Source organism: Tamandua tetradactyla, chromosome 4 (genome assembly GCF_023851605.1).
Source record: "Tamandua tetradactyla isolate mTamTet1 chromosome 4, mTamTet1.pri, whole genome shotgun sequence".
Lineage (NCBI taxonomy): Eukaryota > Metazoa > Chordata > Mammalia > Pilosa > Myrmecophagidae > Tamandua > Tamandua tetradactyla.
The window spans coordinates 13,892,036-13,912,821 of record NC_135330.1 but is presented as its reverse complement, the minus strand read 5'-3'; the positions used below and the strand labels follow the sequence as shown (position 1 = coordinate 13,912,821).

Here is a 20,786-nt window from a genome sequence, read left to right as displayed (position 1 = left end):
GGACGCAGCATTACTTCCAAGGTCTGGTCCCGGAGCAAGACGTTGCCTGGGATTCCGGTTAGGAACCTATTAGCGATAAAGCATTTGTTTGTCTTAGTTCGTTTTGTCCCTCCACTTAATTGTTGGTCTCATCACATTTTGTGCTGTTTTTGTCGTAATTGTCATGAGTTGGTCAAGTTCATCTGTCTTTACTCTGCTTCAATGTTTCTTGAAACATTTCCAGGAATTTCAGCAGAAGGCCAGAGACTATGGAGCCCCTGTCAGCGCCTCTGACTTGGAAAAATTCTGCTCATGGGTGTGGCCAACTTTTGGTTCTGGGTGACCTCCGGAGGGAACCACAGACCTATCTATAGCTTATAAAGTCCAAAGAGTGATTTTTGGTAATCCAGGCCACCCTGACCAGCTCCCCTATATACTAATTTGGGTTGAAATTTTAACAGAAAAACCCAAGTGGTTACGGTCTTGCCTGGAGTTCCAAAAGGAAAGATCCCCAGAGCCAAAACGGCCCTCTTAATAAAAACCTCTCAAAAGAAAAAACTAATGGGATCCCAGTATTGACAGGACCACCAGAGGATCTGCTCTTGATGGACTCTCCCCCATACCCAACAGCCCCTCCACCTCGGGTGGGGAGAAACAGCCAAGAGGCGGCAACCAGCTCCTCTAATAGCCAGGAGGTGCCCTCCAGCATCCCCCCATACCAGAAGTGGCTCTGCTCACCACCCTTCTTCTCGTTCACAGTCACCGGATTCTTCCAGAGCCCCAGCTTTACCCTTGAGGCAGGTTAGCCCTGCCCTGGGGGACGACCGCCCACCTTTCATGGGCTATGTCCCCTTTTCCTCTAGGGATCTGTATAATTGGAAAAAACCAGAATTCCTCTTTCTCTGAAAAGCCCCTAGGGCTCATCTCCCTCTTGGAGACTGTCTTTTTTACCCACCAGCCCACCTGGAATGACTGCCAACAGCTCCTCCAGGCCCTCTTCACCTCCGAGGAACGAGATCGAGTCAGGAGAGAGGCGAGGAAGTTAATTCTTGGACCTCATGGACAGCCTACTACTGAATCAACCTGATTAGAGGCTGTGTTCCCTTCCACCCATCCCGGATAGGACCCCAACACTGATAGAGGTAAGGAGGCTCTTGATCGGTATCACCAGACTCTGCTCTGGGGAATACAAGTGGCGGCCAAAAAGCCGATCAACTTGTCTCGGGTAAGCGAAACTGTACAAAAGCTGGACAAATCTCCGGCCGCTTTCCTTGAGCGCCTCCTGGAGGCACATCACTTGTACACCCCTATAGATCCAGAGGCACCTGAAAATAGGCGAGCTCTAAATATAACACTTGTCACCCAGTTGGCCCCAGACATAAGAAAAAAATTGCAGAAGTTAGAAAAATTTAAGGGTAAAGTGCTGTCCGAACTGATAGAGATTGCCCAAAAGACTTTGAATAACAGAGATGACCTCGTGACCATGCAGTCCAAAAACATGGCCAAAATTTTAGTATCCTCAATGGCTGAACAGGAAAAACAAAAAGAAAGATGGGGAACTATTGAAAAAAGAAAGGGAAACCAAGGAAAATTGGGCCTAGGTGCAAACCAATGTGCCTACTGCAAAGAGAATGGACTTTGGAAAAATGAATGCCCTAAAAGAGGACTTAAAGGAAAGAAACTAGCCCCTGTTCTGGCTGAAGAGGGGAATTGATGGGGCCGGGGCTCCATTCTGTTGAGCCCCCAGGAGCCCAAGGTCACATTAGAAATCGGGGGCAAGCCTATAAGTTTTCTTGTGGATACTGGGGTGACCTTCTCCATCCTCCAGCAGGCAGAAGGGCCCATATCCAAGGGGAAAATCCCCACACAGGGGGCAACGGGAAAGACGAAGTCTCACCCATGGACTAAGACTAGGATCACTAACCCTGGGGAAGGAACTGTCACCCACTCGTTTCTTGTAATGCCAGAGTGTCCGTACCCCCTTTTGGGAAGAGACCTTCTTCAGAAATTACAAGCCACCATCTCTTTCAAAAATGATTTGGCTGAGCTCTCCTTCAATTCAAACCCCTCAGCAATCCTCCTTGCTTGTCCCTTATCGGAAGAGTATTTACTTACTGCAGAGGTGGCACTGCAGGCCCCAGGTCCATACTTGTGGGGCTTAAAAAAAAAAAACCGGCGTATGGACAGAAACTAACCTACCAGGATTAGCTGCCCACCAGCCCCCCATTGTTGTCCAGCTGACTAACACCACCACCCCAATCAGAGTCCGACAATACCCAATAAGCTTAAAGGCTAAAAGAGCCATTGCAGCCCCATCAAAAGACTCCTGAGGCAGGTATTCTGGTCCCCTGCCATTCAGCCCAGAATACTCCCCTTCTCCCGGTCCGAAAACCTGGGACCGATGATTACCGGACAGTGCAAGATCTCTGAGAGGTAAACAAAAGAATTGAAACTATTCACCCCACAACACTAGTCCATAAATTTGTACCTATTAAATGAGAGAGCCCATCTAAAAATGGCACAGGGACTACCTTCTAGAATGTTCTTGGCAAGCATTAGCAACTATTTTAATTAATTTATTTAAAACACCCTCTGATCGCTTATGAAGAGCCAGGCCTTAGGTTAGGTGCTAGGATAAAAAGATGAAGTGCAAGTCCCAGTTTTCACGTGGTGGGAGTGCTGGTGAGCCTATGCCCGGGCCACTGTCCTCTTGCCTGTGCCCTGAGGGTTGAGGCTCCAGCTTCCTCCCCCCGCAGGCCAGCCTCCGCCACAGCCCCTTCAGGCCAGCACCCACCGACAGCGCCTCTCACTGCATCCGGGACATGCCAATTGCCTATGTCAACTCTTTCTTCTTAATGTTAGGAAACATTCCCTTATGAATAACATTTTAGGGGATAGATGAAGGGACAGAAAGTAAGAAAACCACTCAGGGTATGTGTGTGTGAGAAGAGACAAGTGACAAGTATTAAGGACACAATTTTGGTAAATACCAATAATAAGAATGGGCACAGAACATATAATCAGAGAGGTAGAATAAGAACAGGAGTGATGTCGTGGAGGACAAAAGAACATAAGGTGTAAGGGAGGGATGGTCACTACGTCAGATGCTGAGAAGGACCTGGGAAATGAGGCCTGGGAATGGCTATTGGGTTTGGTGCCTGGAGGGCCCACCCTGGATCCTTGGCAGCAAACTGTCAGATCTACAGAGATGAGGGCTGCTAGCCATCCCCTGGGCGGCTGACACTGACAGGTCGCAGACTGTAAGCTCTGAGCATGGTGTGATGGCTACAATGTCAGTGGCTGAGGGGCAATAGCCAACGTCTACAAAGCACAGCCTCCTAACGGCAGTTAACCGTGATGCATCACTAGCATTTATCTCCGGATGCTGGATCTCCCCCTTGGGGACACTCAGGATTATTTGGGGGGTGGGGGGATTCTGTGCAGGAGAGTGCAGTTCAGGTGTGATTGATGGTGCAGTGTTATTTGTACCTCCAAATCAGAGGTTGGGGAACATTGGTTTACTTTTATAACTGTTCTGCCTCAAATGCTACTGTGGGTGATGTTATTACAATTATGGGTTTGATTCACATGACAGATCATAAGGCTGCCCAATAACCAAAAAAATCACACCAACTTCGATTTCCACTTTAAAAGAAGTCTCTTCATTTTTCATTGCCTTTTCATTGAATGTTAGAGGTAACATTTTAGTTTTAATTTATTGCTCACTGTTAAACCTCATCCCTCACCCCACCAAGTTTTCATCAAATAAATAAATTTTTTTTGGAAACTACACTTATGTGAAGAATTTTGAGGCAGATTCTTTAAAGCAATCTTTCTTAACTAGGGTCTCAAAGCCTTGTGTGTGTGTGTGTGTGTGTGTGTGTGTGTGTGTGTGTGTGAAGGGAAGGGGAATCCTCAAATTCACTCAACAAATTCAACCAATCAGCATAATTTAAGGGCCTACCTTGGGATTGAAGACCAAATTCGTTTTTTTAATATTGAAGTATATTGAAGACCATATAACAGTTTTGATATATGTAAATATATATGTATATGTAAATAGATGCTGTTATGATTAATAAAATGCAAATTAACTCTAAAACCATCATTCAAATTGGCTTTTCTCTTCATTTATTTTCTCAATCAACAACTACTCACCTCATAATCTAAATATACCTCTTTCCATAAGAGATTGGAAACTACTGCTCTGCAATTAATACAAATTTTGTAAGGCAAATAATCAATTGTTTTATCTAGTATGGAAATTTAAGTTTTTATGTATTTTTTCTAAAAGTGAGTCACACTAATACATAAGCTATAATTGGGATTGTGCTTGGCGAGGGTTTGGAAAACTGGCCCCAGTACCAAGTCATTTTGGTTTCCTTGGCTGCTCAACAAATACCATGCAATGGGCTTACACGATGCGAATTTGTTGACTCATCATTTTGAGGTCAGGAAAAGTCCAAATCAAGGCATTATCAACACGACACTTTATCCAGAAATACTGTGGCCTTCTGGTGCTGATTGCCGGTGGTCCTTGGTCCTTCGCTGTGATGTGAGGTGGCAGCGCACGTGGTGACCTCTCTCTTCCAGGTTCTGCTGATTTCAGCTTCTGGCTGCTCCATCTATGATTCTCTTTTTCTCTGAATTTCATTTTGCTTATATAGGACTCCAGTAAAAGGATACTCCTTAATTTAAGTAACCTCATCAAAAGGTTCTACTTACAAAGGATTCACTCTCAAGAATGGATTAAGTTTCAGGACGTGTTTTTCTGGGGTAAGCACCTCCAAACCACCACAACAGGTTTAGCAAGGATCAGCCTGCCCCCTAGTGATTCATTTCTCTTCTTTCTTTCCCTGTCTAATCTCTGTCTTTGCAGTGCCAACTCTAACTCTGTCATCAGATCATTGATAGATTACTATTTTTAGGACAGCTTTAAAAGTCAGGTTGTCAGAGTGTAAGAATTTGAGAATTCGAGAGTTTTGCCATGCAAAGGAGGACTCCAAGAGACGTTCTTTCATGCAACACGCAAGGGGTTTATTTACCACACATGCGTGGGGCTCACTGAACACGCAGGAACAGAGAGCCCCGAGCCTGAGTTTGTAAAAGCTTTTTAAGGGGTAAGATGAGGGGGGTGGGGGTTGAGCATGGGTCACAGGTGCTGTTTTGCAAAAAAGCAGATAACGAACAGTTTTACAACAAGCATTTCTTAACAGTTTTACAACAAGTAATCTTAACAGTTTTACAACAAGTAATCTTGGCGCCAGGATTGTTTATCTTCAGCCTGATGGGGCCCATAACTCTTTTCTTTTCAACTCACACCAAATGTATAGCAGTGAATATAAGATGACACAAATGTTTTTGCTGGATATTTCTGTTATTCAGAAGCTAAAATATATGTAAATAGCTAAATTAAGCAGGAAAAATTAGCTACTGATAAGCTTTATAAAAATTCCTTTTTACATTCCCCATTCCTTTTCATATATATCTCTAATCTTAGAGATTTTCTGGGTTATTTAATATTGAGTACTGTTGTCTGATAAGCATTAATTTGACACTTCCAATCTGTTTTTGTAAAAACTGTATAATTCTATTTAGAATACATGGTCCTATAGTTATTATTAAAAGTAACACAATTAAAGGCCCAGCGAGAGCAGATAATAGCGTCGTCAACCAGGGGGATTTAGTAAACCAAGACTCAAACCATCCCTGTTGCGCCTCTCATTCTTTTTGTCTTTCCCGAAGGTGCTCTCTGAGTTTTGTCATGGACTCTTTAACAACACCAGAGCGACCTGCATAGAAACAGCACTGTTCTTTTAAGGCTGCACATAGTCCCCCCTCTTTAAGGAAAAGTAAGTCAAGTCCCCGCCTATTCTACAGAACTACTTCTGAAAGGGAGGTTAGAGAATTCTGGGGGGGCTGAGACAGATCTTTCTATTTCTTTTAAGTCTTGATCTATCGTGGCCTGTAATTGACTGGTTTGTTGATTGCTATGTACAATGGCAGCAGTCCCTGTGCCTATAGCGGCAGCGACAGTTACCCCCATAAGGACTGCTAGAGTTATTGAGATTGGTTCTCTTTTGTATCTGATTTGGCTTACTAGTGTAGTTTCTAATTCTGTCCCTGAATGATAGAGAATTCGGGGGTATATAGAAACTAATACACAATAGTTGACAGAGTTGCTAAGAACCTTTGTAGATACACAAGGGGTAATTCCAGTGTTACATGCCCATTTCAGACCTGGGTTGGATGCGGGACATAGGTAAATGGGGGTTAGGTCGCAACAGGGCATGGGGTCGTCCCTCAGAATAGTAAGATTACAAGGGGCTACTAGAAAAGAAGGCTCCCCTGCTCCCTCCCAAGTTTGTATAGCCTTCCCATCTTCCCATCTGGTTATTGTCCATTTCCAAGGCTTATGTGGGTTGGAATTGGGTTCCCGTGGGGGTAGAAGGAGAAGGAGTAGTAGCCCTATGAACCCGCAATTTGAAAAGATTGTCAGTCTTTTCCAGTTTCCATTGGGACTCAGAGGACGAAGGCGCAGATTTGAGGTGAGATGCATGGATCCAGGATGCGATACCATCAACTGTGACTGCCGTGGGGGTGGTCAAGAGAACCTGATACGGTCCTTTCCAGCGAGGTTCATGAGTCTGTACCTGGTGGCGGTGGACGTAGATGAAGTCTCCCACCTGATATTGATGCAGAGTTCTGTTGTCCCCTGGCTGGTAGGAGGTGGAGAGCTGCCGCCACAGGAACGCTGGGCTTTTTCTAAGGCTTGCAGCCTGTCAAGCAAGGGGGTATGAAGGGAATTATTAACTTTTAGAATGGAGGACATGTTCTTGACTGGAGGTGGTGCTCCATACAAGATTTCATAAGGGGTTAGATTACACATGAGAGCAGAGGGGGTATTCCTGGCCCTGAACAGGGCATAAGGCAGGAGCATGGTCCAATCCTTCAAGCCAGTCTCTATAGCTTAATTTGGTTAGGGTCTCTTTAATCGTCCTGTTCATTTTTTCTACCTGTCCTGAGCTTTGGGGTCTGTATGTGCAGTGCAATTTCCAATCAATCCCCAATATCCTGGCCACACCCTGACTTACCTGGGCTACAAATGCGGGTCCGTTATCTGACCCTATTACCTTTGGTAGTCTGAACCGGGGAAAAATTTCTTCCATAATCTTCTTGACTACGACCTGGGCCGTTTCTCTTAGTCGGGTAGGCTTCAACCCATCCTGAAAAGGTGTCTATAAAAACTAGTAAGTATTTAAGTCCATATTTTGCAGGTTTAATTTCAGTAAAGTACTTCCCAGAACTGCCCAGGTCGAGTTCCCCTTAGTCTTTTTCTGTTAGGAGCTTTGGTGGGGTAGGCGTTCACAATTTGACATGCCTGACATTCTCTAGCTACGCGATCTGCCAGTTCTCTTCTTTTTGAGGCTGCCAGAGGGTACAGTTCCCTCTGGTCTTGCAGGAGCTGCTGTAGTTTCCCTGTCCCCAGGTGAGTGAGCTGGTGGACCTGCTGTATGTAAGCTAGGGCTTCCGATTCTCCTTGGGGTGTAACCTCAGATAGTGTTTCAGGGGGTTGCTGGTTTTCTTTGGTTATTAGGACCAAGTTTACAGGGTCCCTTAATGCTGCCGCTTTTGCTTCTTCATCTGCTCGCTTATTACCCATGGTTATTAGGTCTGAGCCTCTTTGGTGGCTAGCACAGTGGACAATGGCTAGTTCTTTGGGAAGTATGACTGCTGCCAGGAGTTTAAGAATTTCCTCTTTGTGTTTGATTTCTTTACCAGCTGAGGTTAATAGCCCTCTTTGTTGGTAAATTGCCCCATGTACGTGGACAGTAGCAAAGGCATAATGGCTATCTGTATAGATAGTCGCTCGTTTTTCTTTTCCTAATTCTAGAGCTTTTGTGAGGGCAATTAGTTCAGCTTTTTGGGCAGATGTTCCCTCCAGGAGGCTAGAAGACCAAATAACTTTTGTCCCACTGACTACCGCCGCTCCCGCTCGCCTCTTACCGTGTTGGAGAAAGCTGCTTCCGTCCAAAAACCAGGTTACCTCTGAGTTAGGTAATGGTTGGTCTTTTAAGTCTCTGCGGATTCCGGTCTCTTCAGCTAATATCTCTTGGCAGGTGTGCAGCACAGGTCCCGCGGTCTCGTCCAGGAGCAAGGTAGCGGGTTTAAAGCTGACGGGGCCCCGAAAGTCACCCTGTCTTTGTCTAGGAGGATGCTCTGATAGTGGGTAATTCTGGCATTTGACATCCATCTATCTGGAGGATGGTGGATTATGTTCTCCAGGGCATGAGGGGCTATTATGGCCAGCTTCTGTCCTAGAGTGAGTTTGTCTGCGTCTTTTGCCAGGAGGGCAGCTGCCGTGATGGCCTTGAGACAGTGTGGCCATCCGCTGGCAACTGAATCTAATCGCTTGGACAGATAGGCCACCGGTCTCCTCCAGGGGCCTAAAGCCTGTATTAGGACCCCTCTAGCCACGCCTCTCCTTTCTTCTATGTAGAGTGTGAAAGGTTTATTCACGTCTGGGAGGGTTAAAGCTGGAGCTGACAGGAGCGCTTTCTTAATGCTGTCGAAGTCTTCCTGCTGTTCTATTCCCCACTGGAAATCAGCGCTCCCTTTGAGCAAGGGGTATAATGGGGCAGCAAGGGCTGCAAACCCTGGGATCCACAACTGGCAGAATCCCGCTGTCCCTAAGAACTCTCGTAGCTGCTTTTGGGTCGTGGGCGGGGGTATTTGTGTTACAGTTTTCTTTCTAGCCTCGGTGAGCCATCGCTTTCCATTCTTAAGAGTATATCCCAGGAAGATTACTTCCCTTTTACAGATTTGGGCCTTTTTGGCTGAGGCTCAGTACCCCAGTGTGGCTAGCTCACTTAACAGTTTTCGGGTTCCATACTCACAGTCCTCCTTAGTGTCTGCTGCCAACAGTAAGTCATCCACATATTGTAGCAAGGTGACTCTGGGATGCTGAATTCTGAAGAAGCTTAAGTCTTTATGAAAACTTCATCAAAAATGGTGGGGGAGTTTTTGAACCCCTGGGGCAAGCGTGTCCAAGTCAGTTGGTTCGAGGATCCCGTCTCTGGATCGATCCACTCGAAAGCGAACAAGGGTTGACTGTCCTTATGCAAGGGCAGGCAGAAGAAAGCATCTTTTAGATCAAGCACAGTATACCAAGTATTTTCAGGATGGAGAGTGCTGAGCAGGTTATAGGGATTTGGCACCGTAGGATGTATATCCTGCACTCTGCTATTTATTTCCCATAAGTCTTGCACCGGTCTGTAGTCTCTAGTCCCTGGCTTTTTGACCGGCAACAAGGGAGTGTTTCAGGCTGATTGACAGGGCTTAAGTATTCCCAAGCCAAGGAATTTCTCTATATGGGGCTTGATTCCTTCCCGGGCTTCCTTTCTTAAGTAGTATTGTTTTACCCGAATTGGAGAGGCGGTGGGCTTTAGGGTCACTACTACTGGGGGCTGATTGACTGCCAACCCTAACCCGGCAACTTCTGCCCAGGAATTAGGGAATTCTTCAATCCAGGCCTGAGGAATAGAACTGTGGAGCTGTTCTGGTTTTACGTACAGCTGATATTCTTCTTCGACTGGCAAGGTGAGGGCAGTTATTACAGGTTGGTTTATTAGCGGGTTTAAAAATTCCACCTTTGGCCCCTTAGGATTGAAGTTGATTCTCGCCCTTAGTTTAGTTAACAAGCCTTTTCCCATAAGTGGGGCAGGGCACTCAGGGATAACTAGGAAGGAGTGTTGAACCTTCCCCTTCCCCAGGTCCATGGTTCTTTTGGTAGTCCAGGTGCGGTAGCAACTGCCATTTGCTCCCTGCACTAAGGACCTTTTTGTAGAGAGCGGGCCTATAGGTTCTTGGAGAGCCGACACTACTGCTCCTGTATCGACTTCAAAATTAATCGGTACCCCCTCCACATTAAATTTTACCCTGAGTTCAGGGAGGGGTGCTGAGCCCTGACTCCCCTAGTCTTCACTTTCTAGAGCCAACGTGGCCGGTTGTTGCCAATTTGGGGGCCTAGTACCCCTCCGTTTTTTCGGACAGTTTTTGGCCCAGTGCCCAGTTTCTTTGCAGTAGGCGCACTGGTCTGGACTAAGGGGGGTACGATAACGCCAACCCAAGGGATTTTCTCTAGCTCGTCCTCTACCTTCAGTGTTTCTTTCAACTACTGTGGCTAGGATCTTTGTTAATTCTTTCGTTCTCCTTTTATTTCTTATCAACTCTTTTTCCTCTCTCTCTCTCTCTCTCCTTTGTTCTTTTTCCTCTGTTTCTCTCTTATAAAACATTTTTTCAGCTTCTTTGACTAAATCTCGCAAGGCTAGGTCCTGCAACCCGTCTAAGCGCGGCAGCTTGCGTCTAATGTCTGGAGCTGATTGGCCGATAAAGGCCATGGCCACTGAGGCTCTTTGATCCTCTGATTGAGGGTCAAAGGGAGTATACCTACGGTATGCTTTCATTAGTTTTTCTAAAAAGACTGAGGGCAATTCGTCCGCTCCCTGAATAACCTCTCTTACCTTGGCCAAATTGGTGGGCCGGCGTGCGGCTGCTCGGAGACCCGCTACTAGAGTCTGGCGATAGATGGACAGATGCTCCCTACCTTCAGAGGTGTTCAGGTCCCAATTAGGGCGGTGCAGTGGGAACCGATCGTCGATGACATGCTGGAGTTGGGTGGGTCTCCCGTCTTGTCCAGGACCTTGCTTCCTGGCTTCCAGTAGGATTCGATCTCACTCCTCCGTGGTGAAGAGAGTCCCCAGGAGTTGTTGACAATCATCCCAAGTGGGCTGGTGAGAGAACATAAGGGACTCCACCAATCCAGTCAGCCTAGTGGGAGCCTCAGAAAAAGGAGGGTTATTATTTTTCCAGTTATATAAGTCAGAGGAGGAAAAGGGCCAGTATTGTAGAGCGGGCATTTCTCCCCCCTGTCCGTCATCCACTGGAGGCCCGTACGGTCTGAGGGGGAGAGTGATCGCCACATCAGATGGGCTTAGTGCTCATCTGCTTCGTGTACTATGTGCCGGTCCTGGTTCATCTGGGATCGTCTGTTGGTGAACCTGCAGAGAGGGAATGGAAGAGGGCGGAGAGAGAGAACTAGAGGAGGGAGAAGGTGAGCTGAGAGAAGGGGGGTCCTGTACTGGAGCTGAAGGGTAGGGAGGAGGGGAAGAAGGACCTGCGTCAAAGAGGAGTAGATCCAATTGGGATTCCTGTAGGACTGCAGGAGGTAAGGGAGGATAGAGTTTCGGAGCTTGAGAAGGACCTGGCACCTTGAGTGGGAGTACAGAGGGAGAGTCATGTTGACCAAGAGGAGTGAGAAACGGCTTTACCCATGGAGGTGGGTTTTCACACAGGTCCTGCCAAACCATGATGTGGGGCTGCTGGTCCGGGTGGCCATACGGGTCAGGGCGGAAGATGACTGACTTGATGGCCTGAATTAAGGGGAGATGAAAAGCTCCTTCCCGAGGCTATCTCATGTTAAAGGAGGGCCACTCTGCCGAGCAGAAGGTCTGCCATTTGCCTTTCTTTATAATAAGAGATAGATTCTGACCTCTTTCCCTGACCTCAGACCAGTGTCTTAAGGTCAGAGAAAGTGGAGTCGACATTCCCTGACCCATCTTTGGTAAAACAAAAACAATTCCCAACACACAAATACAGACAGACACACACAGAGCCGGCACACCACGTTTACACAGTTTCAGAGACACAGCTCAGACTGGCCTGATGACTGTGATCGAGTTTCCCCTGTCAGAAGGGAAACAGAATCAGAGTCGGCCCTGTAGGAAGCCTCCAGGCGTCCCCGGAGGTCCCCCAATCCCGAGGCATCCCTCGGGAGAGTGACCTGCAACCCCTGGACACGTCTGTCGGTTGCGGTCGGGGAGTGCTCACGCAACTCTCCGACAGTCACTGCCAGTCTGACAGACTTAGCGATCGCACCTCAGACAAAAAGGCCTCACTTACCCCAAGAGAAAGAGCTGTTGGAGCCTCCCCTTACGAAGAGCCGATCTCGGTGGGACCTCCAAATGTAAGAATTTGAGAATTCGAGAGTTTTGCCACGCAAAGGAGGACTCCAAGAGACGTTCTCTCATGCAACACGCAAGGGGTTTATTTACCACACATGCATGGGGCTCACTGAACATGCAGGAACAGAGAGCCCCGAGCCTGAGTTTGCAAAAGCTTTTTAAGGGGTAAGATGAGGGGGGTGGGGGTTGAGCATGGGTCACAGGTGCTGTTTTGCAAAAAAGCAGATAAGAACAGTTTTACAACAAGCATTTCTTAACAGTTTTACAGCAAGCATTTCTTAACACTTTTACAGCAAGTAATCTTAACAGTTTTACAACAAGTAATCTTGGCACCAGGATTGTTTATCTTCAGCCTGATGGGGCCCATAACTCTTTTCTTTTCAACTCACACCAAATGTATAGCAGTGAATATAAGATGACACAAATGTTTTTGCTGGATATTTCTGTTATTCAGAAGCTAAAATATATGTAAATAGCTAAATTAAGCAGGAAAAATTAGCTACTGCTAAGCTTTATAAAAATTCCTTTTTACAAGAGCAATTGTAATCCAGTTATAATTAATGCCTGTAAATCAGCAGTTGCTAGTTTAAACTCATGCATTCTCATTGTTTTAACGGAAGAAGACCCTGAAGCAAGGATTCATTTGCTAGTCATTTATTTGGGAGATAATTTCCCTGGACACCTTATAGGAGCGGGGAATTCAGATGGGGGTGTATTATTAAGCAAGTTACTGTGGAGCTTAATGCCTTTGGGAAGACAGTGTAGACCTGTAAGCCACAAAGTTGAGCTCCATACGGAATTTTTAATTTTCTATGAACCGCATTAAAAAAGTAAAAAAGAAACAAGTAAAATTGATTTAATTAATACATTTTATTTAATATATTATCATTCCAATAGGTAATCAATGTGAAGACATTAATGAGACATTTTACATTCTCATTTTTCAAATACCAAGACTTGTCTGTACTTTACCCTTGTAGCAGGCAGGCCTTGCCCTCTTTCTGATTTAGCTGTGCTCTCTGTGGAAAATCCCCAAACCCCCTCTCCTTGCAGGCAAATGAGATAAGATAAGGTTCATTTCCTGGTATAGAAACCCCCTCCCCTAGCCTTCAGGAACTGGTAAAAATGCACGTAGGCAGAAGAAGACATTCCTGGGGTGGGGGCCCCTCAACGGTTCAGCTCTGGGCCATTCTCAACTTAAATCAGCCAATTGTGTACCTGTCTTTAACATGTCAAAAAGTCTATAAAAGCTAAGGTTGCCTTTTGTTCGAGTCTCAGACTTTTGAGGTGACTTAGCTGGGCCCTCGTGCACTCGAGCTAATAAAACCTGCTTCCTGAAACTGCAGATCCTTAGTCTCAGCCTGTTCGAACTTTGCGGAATGTTCCTGGAGGCCTGCTGCCTCGTTCCTGGTTTTCACGCTACACCCTTAGATGATACTAATTCCAAAGTTCTAATTTGGATTTGCCACATTTCAAGGGCTCAACAGGCACATGCAGCTAGTAGCTACTGTATGTAAAACATAGCTGTAGAACACGAATTTCTGAATTATCCTATCTGAGGGCCAAGGGAACTGGGTTATTAATCTGTCAACTCTCCCCAGTCATTGTTAAGGACAGTGCCTACAGGTAACTAATTCTCTGATGCTTCCAGCCTACCCTGGTAAGCAAAGTAAGCCCTGGAGGCCAGACAAACCTGTCAGAAGTAAAGTAACAGGGCTGGCAGTTGGCCGTGCTCAGAAATGCTAGGTTGCTTAGGGAATATGGGTAAGGCACTGTTAGTGTCTGCCACATTCATTTAATCCTCTAATACCTCAAAATATATACTTGTGCTGGTTTGAAAGGAAGTATGCCCCCTAAGAAAAACCATGTTTTAATATAAATCCCATTTCATAAAAGTAGAATACTCCCTATTCAATACTGTATGTGTGAAACTGTAATGAGATCATCTCCCTGGATGATGTGATCTAGTCAAGAGTGGTTGTTAAACGGGATTAGGTGATGACATGTCTCCACCCATTTGGGTGGGTCTTGATTGGTTTATTGGAGTCCTACAAAAGAGGAAATATTTTGGAGAATGAGAGATTCAGAGAGAACAACACTACAAAGCAGAGAGTCCACCAGCCAGCAACCTTTGGAGATGAAGGAAAACGCCTCCCAGGGAGCTTCATGAAACCGGAAGCCAGGAGAGAAAGCTAGCAGATGATGCCGTGTTCACCACGTGCCCCTCCAGATGAGACAGAAGCCCTGACTGTGTTCGCCATGTGCCCTTCCACTTGAGAGAGAAACCCTGAACTTCATGGGCCTTCTAGAACCAAGGTATCTTTCCCTGAATGGATGCTTTTGACTGGACATGTCTATAGACTTGTTTAAATTGGACATTTTCTCAGCCTTAAATGTAAAAAGGAATTTTTATAAAGCTTAACAGTAGCTAATTTTTCCTGCTTAATTTAGCTATTTACATATATTTTAGCTTCTGAACAACAGAAATATCCAGCAAAAACATTTGTGTCATTTTATATTCACTGCTATACATTTGGTGTGAGTTGAAAAGAAAAGAGTTATGGGCCCCATCAGGCTGAAGATAAACAATCCTGGTGCCAAGATTACTTGTTGTAAAACTGTTAAGAAATGCTTGCTGTAAAACTGTTAAGAAATGCTTGTTGTAAAACTGTTCGTTATCTGCTTTTTGCAAAACAGCACCTGTGACCCATGCTCAACCCCCACCCCCCTCATCTTACCCCTTAAAAGCTTTTCCAAACTCAGGCTTGGGGCTCTCTGTTCCTGCATGTTCAGTGAGCCCCACGCATGTGTGGTAAATAAACCCCTTGCATGTTGCATGAGAGAACGTCTCTTGGAGTCTTCCTTTGCGTGGCAAAACTCTCAAATTCTCGAATTCTTACATTAGAACTGTAAACTAGCAACTCATTAAATTCCCCCCTTTTAAAAGCCATTCCGTTTCTGGTATATTGCATTCCGGCAGCCAGCAAACTAGAACAACACTATTACGCCCATTCTACAATCAAAGAAACTGAAGCACGAAGACGAACTTGCCTGAGCTCTCAGAGCTAAATCATTGGTGAACCCAGGATTTAAGCTCAGATCTGGTCTTACTACAAAGTCTTTCTGTTAAGCTGTCTAATTTGATCTCGCCAACATTCCATTATTTCATGGAAGGATTTTTATGTCTCTTTTATATTCACGTAATCCAAGGAAAAGAGAGGTGTAGGAACTTGTCCCAGGTGACGTGACTAAGAAAGGAGAGAGATAGTCCTGGAGCTCAAGTTCTCACTCTAACCCAGTACTCTGTGAGGAGTCTAGAGCGTTTGAATTTCATTTTAGATTTATCGGGAGTGGGACTTGGGAGAGTACTCCAGATCCAAATCAAAGGATCGCAGTCAGCCCAAAGAAGATCCAGGAAATGCGAAATGCAGGGAGGGCTTTGCTGAGCATCTGGGGGACGGGAGAAGCAGCACCAAGCTGCATGGACCTACTTTCCCAAACTTTATGCTCTGATGGAGACCCATCCAGCAGCTTCTCACAGAGACTTGGGGGTGGCTTAGGCGAGCAATTCCTCTGTAGGTGTAGCTATTTCTTGGTCCCTAATTCATCTGATTCCTGCCTGGGAAACCAAAAGCAGATATTGTATATCTTTTTTGAGCACTGACCCCTCTGAGAATCTAATAGAAATTATGGATCCTCTCCTCAGGAAAATACACCTACTCACATCCAAACGAAATGGTTATCTGGTTTCTGTGTTTCAGATCTCTGAGGCTGAGATGAGAAACCTTGCTCTATGGGGCTTCCTGTTTTTGGGGGGCCCCTCCCTTATTTGCGCTGAGTGGAGAAAACACGTCATGGTTGTGTTCCCTCTTTCTGTGGGGACTTTCTGTGAGTTCAAGAGCACTGAAGCCCCCGGTCCCTTTCCAGCCTGGCTTTCACTGTTGCCAGCATTCCTGGGAAGCTCTGGGGAGTAGAATGTGCGCCAGGAGCTGGGAGTGGTGTCTGAGTCTGGAACTGGTGCTGCTGCTATCTTGGCTTTTCCTGGTGACCAGCATTCAAGGTACTTCCCAAAGTCACAATCAGATAGAAAGGGGGGCATGGGATGTGGCTCAACCCTGGAGGTGGGCTTGGTCTCCAGGCAGCAAGTACTCCTTTCCACATGGCAGGGCTGTGGGGAGGTAGGGGAGCCTTCCTTGGCCTTGGTAAATTGGGCTTTGTTTCTTTTCCCAAGGAAGTATGACAAAAATAGCACTGGGAAGAAGGGAACAGAAGTCCCTCACATCTACTCTCATGACTGATGGTCTGTGAAGTTGTCAGAAAGTTTTAGTTTGCATTTTGAACAAACAGGAAGCTCTGTTCCTCTAATGGCTGCCACTATTTGTGCTGAGACACACCATGCTCCCTTAGACGTGCTTTGAGACTTCTTTAACGCAAGGAGTTGTGTTCTGAGCCTAGGTAAAGGATATCCCGAAGATAGGTCAAAACTGCAGGAAAGAAAACTTGGAAAGGTTTGCTCTGTCCAGGCACGGGGTCTCCAAACGAGGTTCTGAACAGAGACCTGAAGCACCTCAGTACAAAGAAACCCCATAAACATTTTGTTGTTGAGTTTAAGTTCACTCCTTGGCCAAGGACTGTTCTGGCCTCTCTTGTATGCCCAGGGACAGGGCTAATTTTCTTTTTACTGTCACAGCTACCCGACCGTCTTTCCTTATCCAGTATCTGTCTTCCCAGGCCAGCTAAGAAGCAGGGGTTAAAGTTTTGCATCTCTCATTATTCCCCCAAATACTCAGGCCTTTTTCATTTAAAGGGCTTTAACACACACCACTGTGGGAAATTACACAGAGTAAAAATGAATCAACTTGCAGAAGTCACACAGCATCATAAAATTATGATAACATGTAACTTGGGGGAGATGAGACAGTGGAAATTGGAGCAAATCCCACTGGCCATTCCTGCAGGGCCTCACAGGCAGCAATACTTTGGGACTGCTTCATAACTGTGTAGAACTAGAGATATGTTTTCAGGGTCCTGAGAGCTGCATAGGGAAGACTCAAGTGAAAGGACAGTGGTATGACCTTGGGGGTGGAGGTGGAAGTGAAGTGCAAATCTAACCATTGAGAAAGGTGGAGCCACCAAGACACCTGGGCTATTTTAGAATTTTCTCTGGACGTGTCAAAAACATCCTGACAGTTAGTCTGACATTCCCTTTTCTAAGGCTTCATCTTGGTCATTTATTTTTTCTTTAGTTGACACATGCCATAAAACAGTCACCTAATTATGTTATTCTTTGAATTCCTAACAGTGATTTTGATTTGATTAGCAGGTATGGGGATGCATCATCCATTTCTATAACTTAAATTAATAACATAAAAATTATTGGGCAGTGCAATGGTGGCCCAGTGGCAGAATTTTCATCTTGCATGCCGGAGACCCAGGTTCAATTCCCTGAGCCTGCCCATGCAAAAACAAAACAAAACAAAACAAAAAACAAAACATTAACTGTGTGTCAGATATTGTGTGAGACATTTTGTATGTTATCTCACTTTATTTTCATAAGAAATTAAGGAGGTGGCTACCATTATCTCCCTTTTTCAGAAGAGAATACCATCTCTCAGCAACAGATTAAGAAATTCTCGTAAGAGAATTCTAACACACACACCTAATTCCCCAAATGTGTTAATGCAATCATGCTTTCCTGAGACCAAGCAGAGGGAAACTCTGTGGAGGTCAATGAGACTAAATCCCTTCATGAATAGATTATACTTGCAGATGGGCATCTTATCCCCAATTTATGATTTTGTCCCTACTAACCAAATTCTGGCTAAACTGAACTTTGCTGTTTGCACTGAAGGATGCATCTTCTCTCTTATCTCTAGGTCTCTCTCTATATCTTTCCTTTTGCCTGGAATTCCTTTCATCCTCCTCTCCCTGGGCTTCTCCTTTAGGATTCTATTTGCATGTGAATTCTTCCTGGAAACCTTAGGCCTTTTCCTGAGATTAAGGTTGATGAATTGCTCATTTGTTTCCTTGTTGGATAGGGACTGTGTCTAGCATTGCATTGCTGAAACCTAGCATGGTGCCTGCAACATAGTAGATGCTCAATAAGTAATTGTGAAATAAATGAATGAATGACTTCAAAGAACTTCCTTCTGGGCTATACATCCAGATCTTCCTGGAAATCCCATTGTTTTCTCTTCCACAGTAAGGGACTTAGAAAAGTTTGAGAAACACTCTTAGATCTCCTTCCTTCCTTATTAGACTTGATTGTTCTGGTTTCAGGGCAAGGATTCAGGGTATCCTCCACCACAGGGCATCTTCCCCCTCTTCTCACAGCCCTTAGTAGGGTGCAGTGGAAACAGCATTGGTCTGGGAATCAGAAGACCTACATTCTCTCTGGGTCTCATGCTGTGGGATTTTCTGTAAATCATATAAGCTCTCTGAGCCTTGTCTTCCTCAACTCCATAAGGGACATACTAATATGTTCCCTGCTTCTTCAAGGGATGCCATTAAAGTCAAATTAAATAAATAATATGAATCTCTTTGCAGATAATGATACCCACAACCTGAGACTAACAAGAGCCTGGGAAGGGCATAAGCAAGCTGCAAAGCCCAAACAGCTCTCCTTAGCCCCAGACCTGCGTTCCTGACACTTAGACCTCTCCTCTAGGCACCCCCCAACACATGTCCAAATCCTAACTCATCATCTTTGTTCCAGCCCTCTCACAAATCACCACAACACTGTGGCTTAAAATAATATTTATCTTGCCAACAAATCTGGGTGTGGACTGGACTTAATACTTTCTGCTCGAGTCTCTCCTGTGTTCACAGTCTGGTAGCCAGGAGCTGGCTGGCCCGTGGTCATTTTGAAGGCTTCTTCACTCACACTTGGGGTGCCTCCAGTCAGCCTCTCTCCATGTGTCTCCCTCTCCAAATAAATATCGATATATGGTTTCCCCACTCCGTCCCTCCACATGCTGCTCTCAGGGCTTCTTACATGGCAGCTGAAACCTCCCAGAGTGAGAGTGTTCCAAGGGAGGCAGGCAGCGGGGCCTGCCCTTTTCTAACCCAGCTGTAGAAGTCACACAGTGTCACTTCTGCTGCATTTTATTCATCGAGGCCGACCAGGTTCAAGAGGCAGGAACGTACACTCTACCTCTTGATGGAAGGAGTGTCAAGAAATTTGCAGGCATTTTGAAAAATGACTATAATCTGCCTTCCCCTTAAATCTGTTGATCTGGTCCTCCATGTTCACTGTCTCAATAAATGGCATCTCCATTTGTCCACTCACATAAGCCAGAATCCTAGGAGTCATCTTCGACTCCTCCTTTCTGCTTGACTCTGATGTCTAAGAAATAAGTCCTTTAAAAACACCCCTCAAATATGTCCAATGCCATCTACTTCCAAGACCACATTCCCAGATCAAGCTACCACTCTCTCTTATCCAATGACCACAGTAGTCTCCTGTCCTGTCTTTCGCCCCATCCTTCCCCGTCTGTCTATTCTCCACACTGTCATTGGAATGAATTTTTAAAAATGGTTATCTGTTTATTTACTTTTCTCTTAAAAACTCTTCAAAAGTCACTGTGACAAATGAGAAATTTGAGAACAGTAGCTATGAGTATTAAGTTCACATTTCATCATGTGGCCACATTCTGCTCTTTTGTAAGCTATTTTTTCAACTCCTTGAATGAGTCTTGCTTTCACTTTCTTTTTTGTCTTTCGGCATTTGATGCTACTTTGCGTTTTTTCTCTGCTTGAAACATGCTTTCCTCCCTCATCTTTCCCTGGTTAATTCCTATCTATACTTTTGGGTCTTAGCTTGGACCACACTCAATGGAAGGAGCTATATTTATCTTCTTCACTGTCATAGGCACAGTTCCCACCACAGAACTTAGCACATAGTAAGTGCTTACTAAACATTTTATTAGATGAATGGATTGATGTAGGTATGAATATACGTATTTTGGGGTGACAGGAGGGAAGGATGAGACATTGTTTCAGTCAAGCTGAGGGTCTCATCGTCATCTTATTGGCCCTGATAAATTCTTTCTGTCATTTCCCACAGGAAATTCACCCTTATCCTTAATGTTTTTACCTCAGCCTTCTGTTGTCTTAACCAAGATCTTGCCTCCTTCTTCACTGAAGGATTAGGGACTAGAGAGCATTAAGTACGAAGTCCCTCAACTTCCTGCTTAAGATGCCAAACTAGAAACCCCTCTATATAACCAACCCTCTTTTCTCCCCCCCCTTCTGCCTCAAAGGACGAGGTACCCCCTTCCCAGCCAGGACCTGTGCCTTTACTTCTCTTTTTAACCTCTCCCAGTCAAATTGGTCTCCACCCATCTTTCCCCCTTCAATTTCTTCTGCTTCACTGCCTCCTCCAATAGCTTAAGTCTTTCCCCTCCTTAAATAAAACTGAAAACAAAGCAATGCTCTCTTTACCGTTCATGTTCCTTTACTTACTGTTCGATCACTCTCCTTCCCGTTCACACGTACATTTCTTAAAAGAACAATTTGCTTTAGCTGTCTACCTTTCCATGCCTTCCACTTAGTCCTTGACCCATTGCCATCTGACCTACCGAACTCACTCTAGTCCCCATCTTGGGAAATGATTCTCTGTTCATCTTAATACCCATGGGATACAAATATAGGCTTTTGGTATCTATTTCCAAATTATTTCCCAAAAGATATGTACAGGTTTGTGAATATTTGATCCCAACAAAGAGCTCCAGGTAGCTCCATATCAATATTTTGAAAATGTTCTTTATTTTCTTCTTTAAGAGT

At 45.1% G+C, this 20,786-nt stretch overlaps 1 protein-coding gene across 1 annotated transcript in view; it reads left to right on the top strand.

Moving 5' to 3' along the window:
• The first annotated feature begins 15,825 nt into the window (after positions 1-15,825).
• CD48 (CD48 molecule) overlaps positions 15,826-20,786 on the top strand; it is a 28,115-nt gene continuing 23,154 nt past the window's right edge. The window contains exon 1 of the mRNA XM_077156635.1: positions 15,826-16,062. Within this exon, the coding sequence (XP_077012750.1) occupies positions 15,978-16,062 (85 nt within the window). The 5' untranslated portion in view covers positions 15,826-15,977. The remainder of the gene's footprint in view (positions 16,063-20,786) is intronic.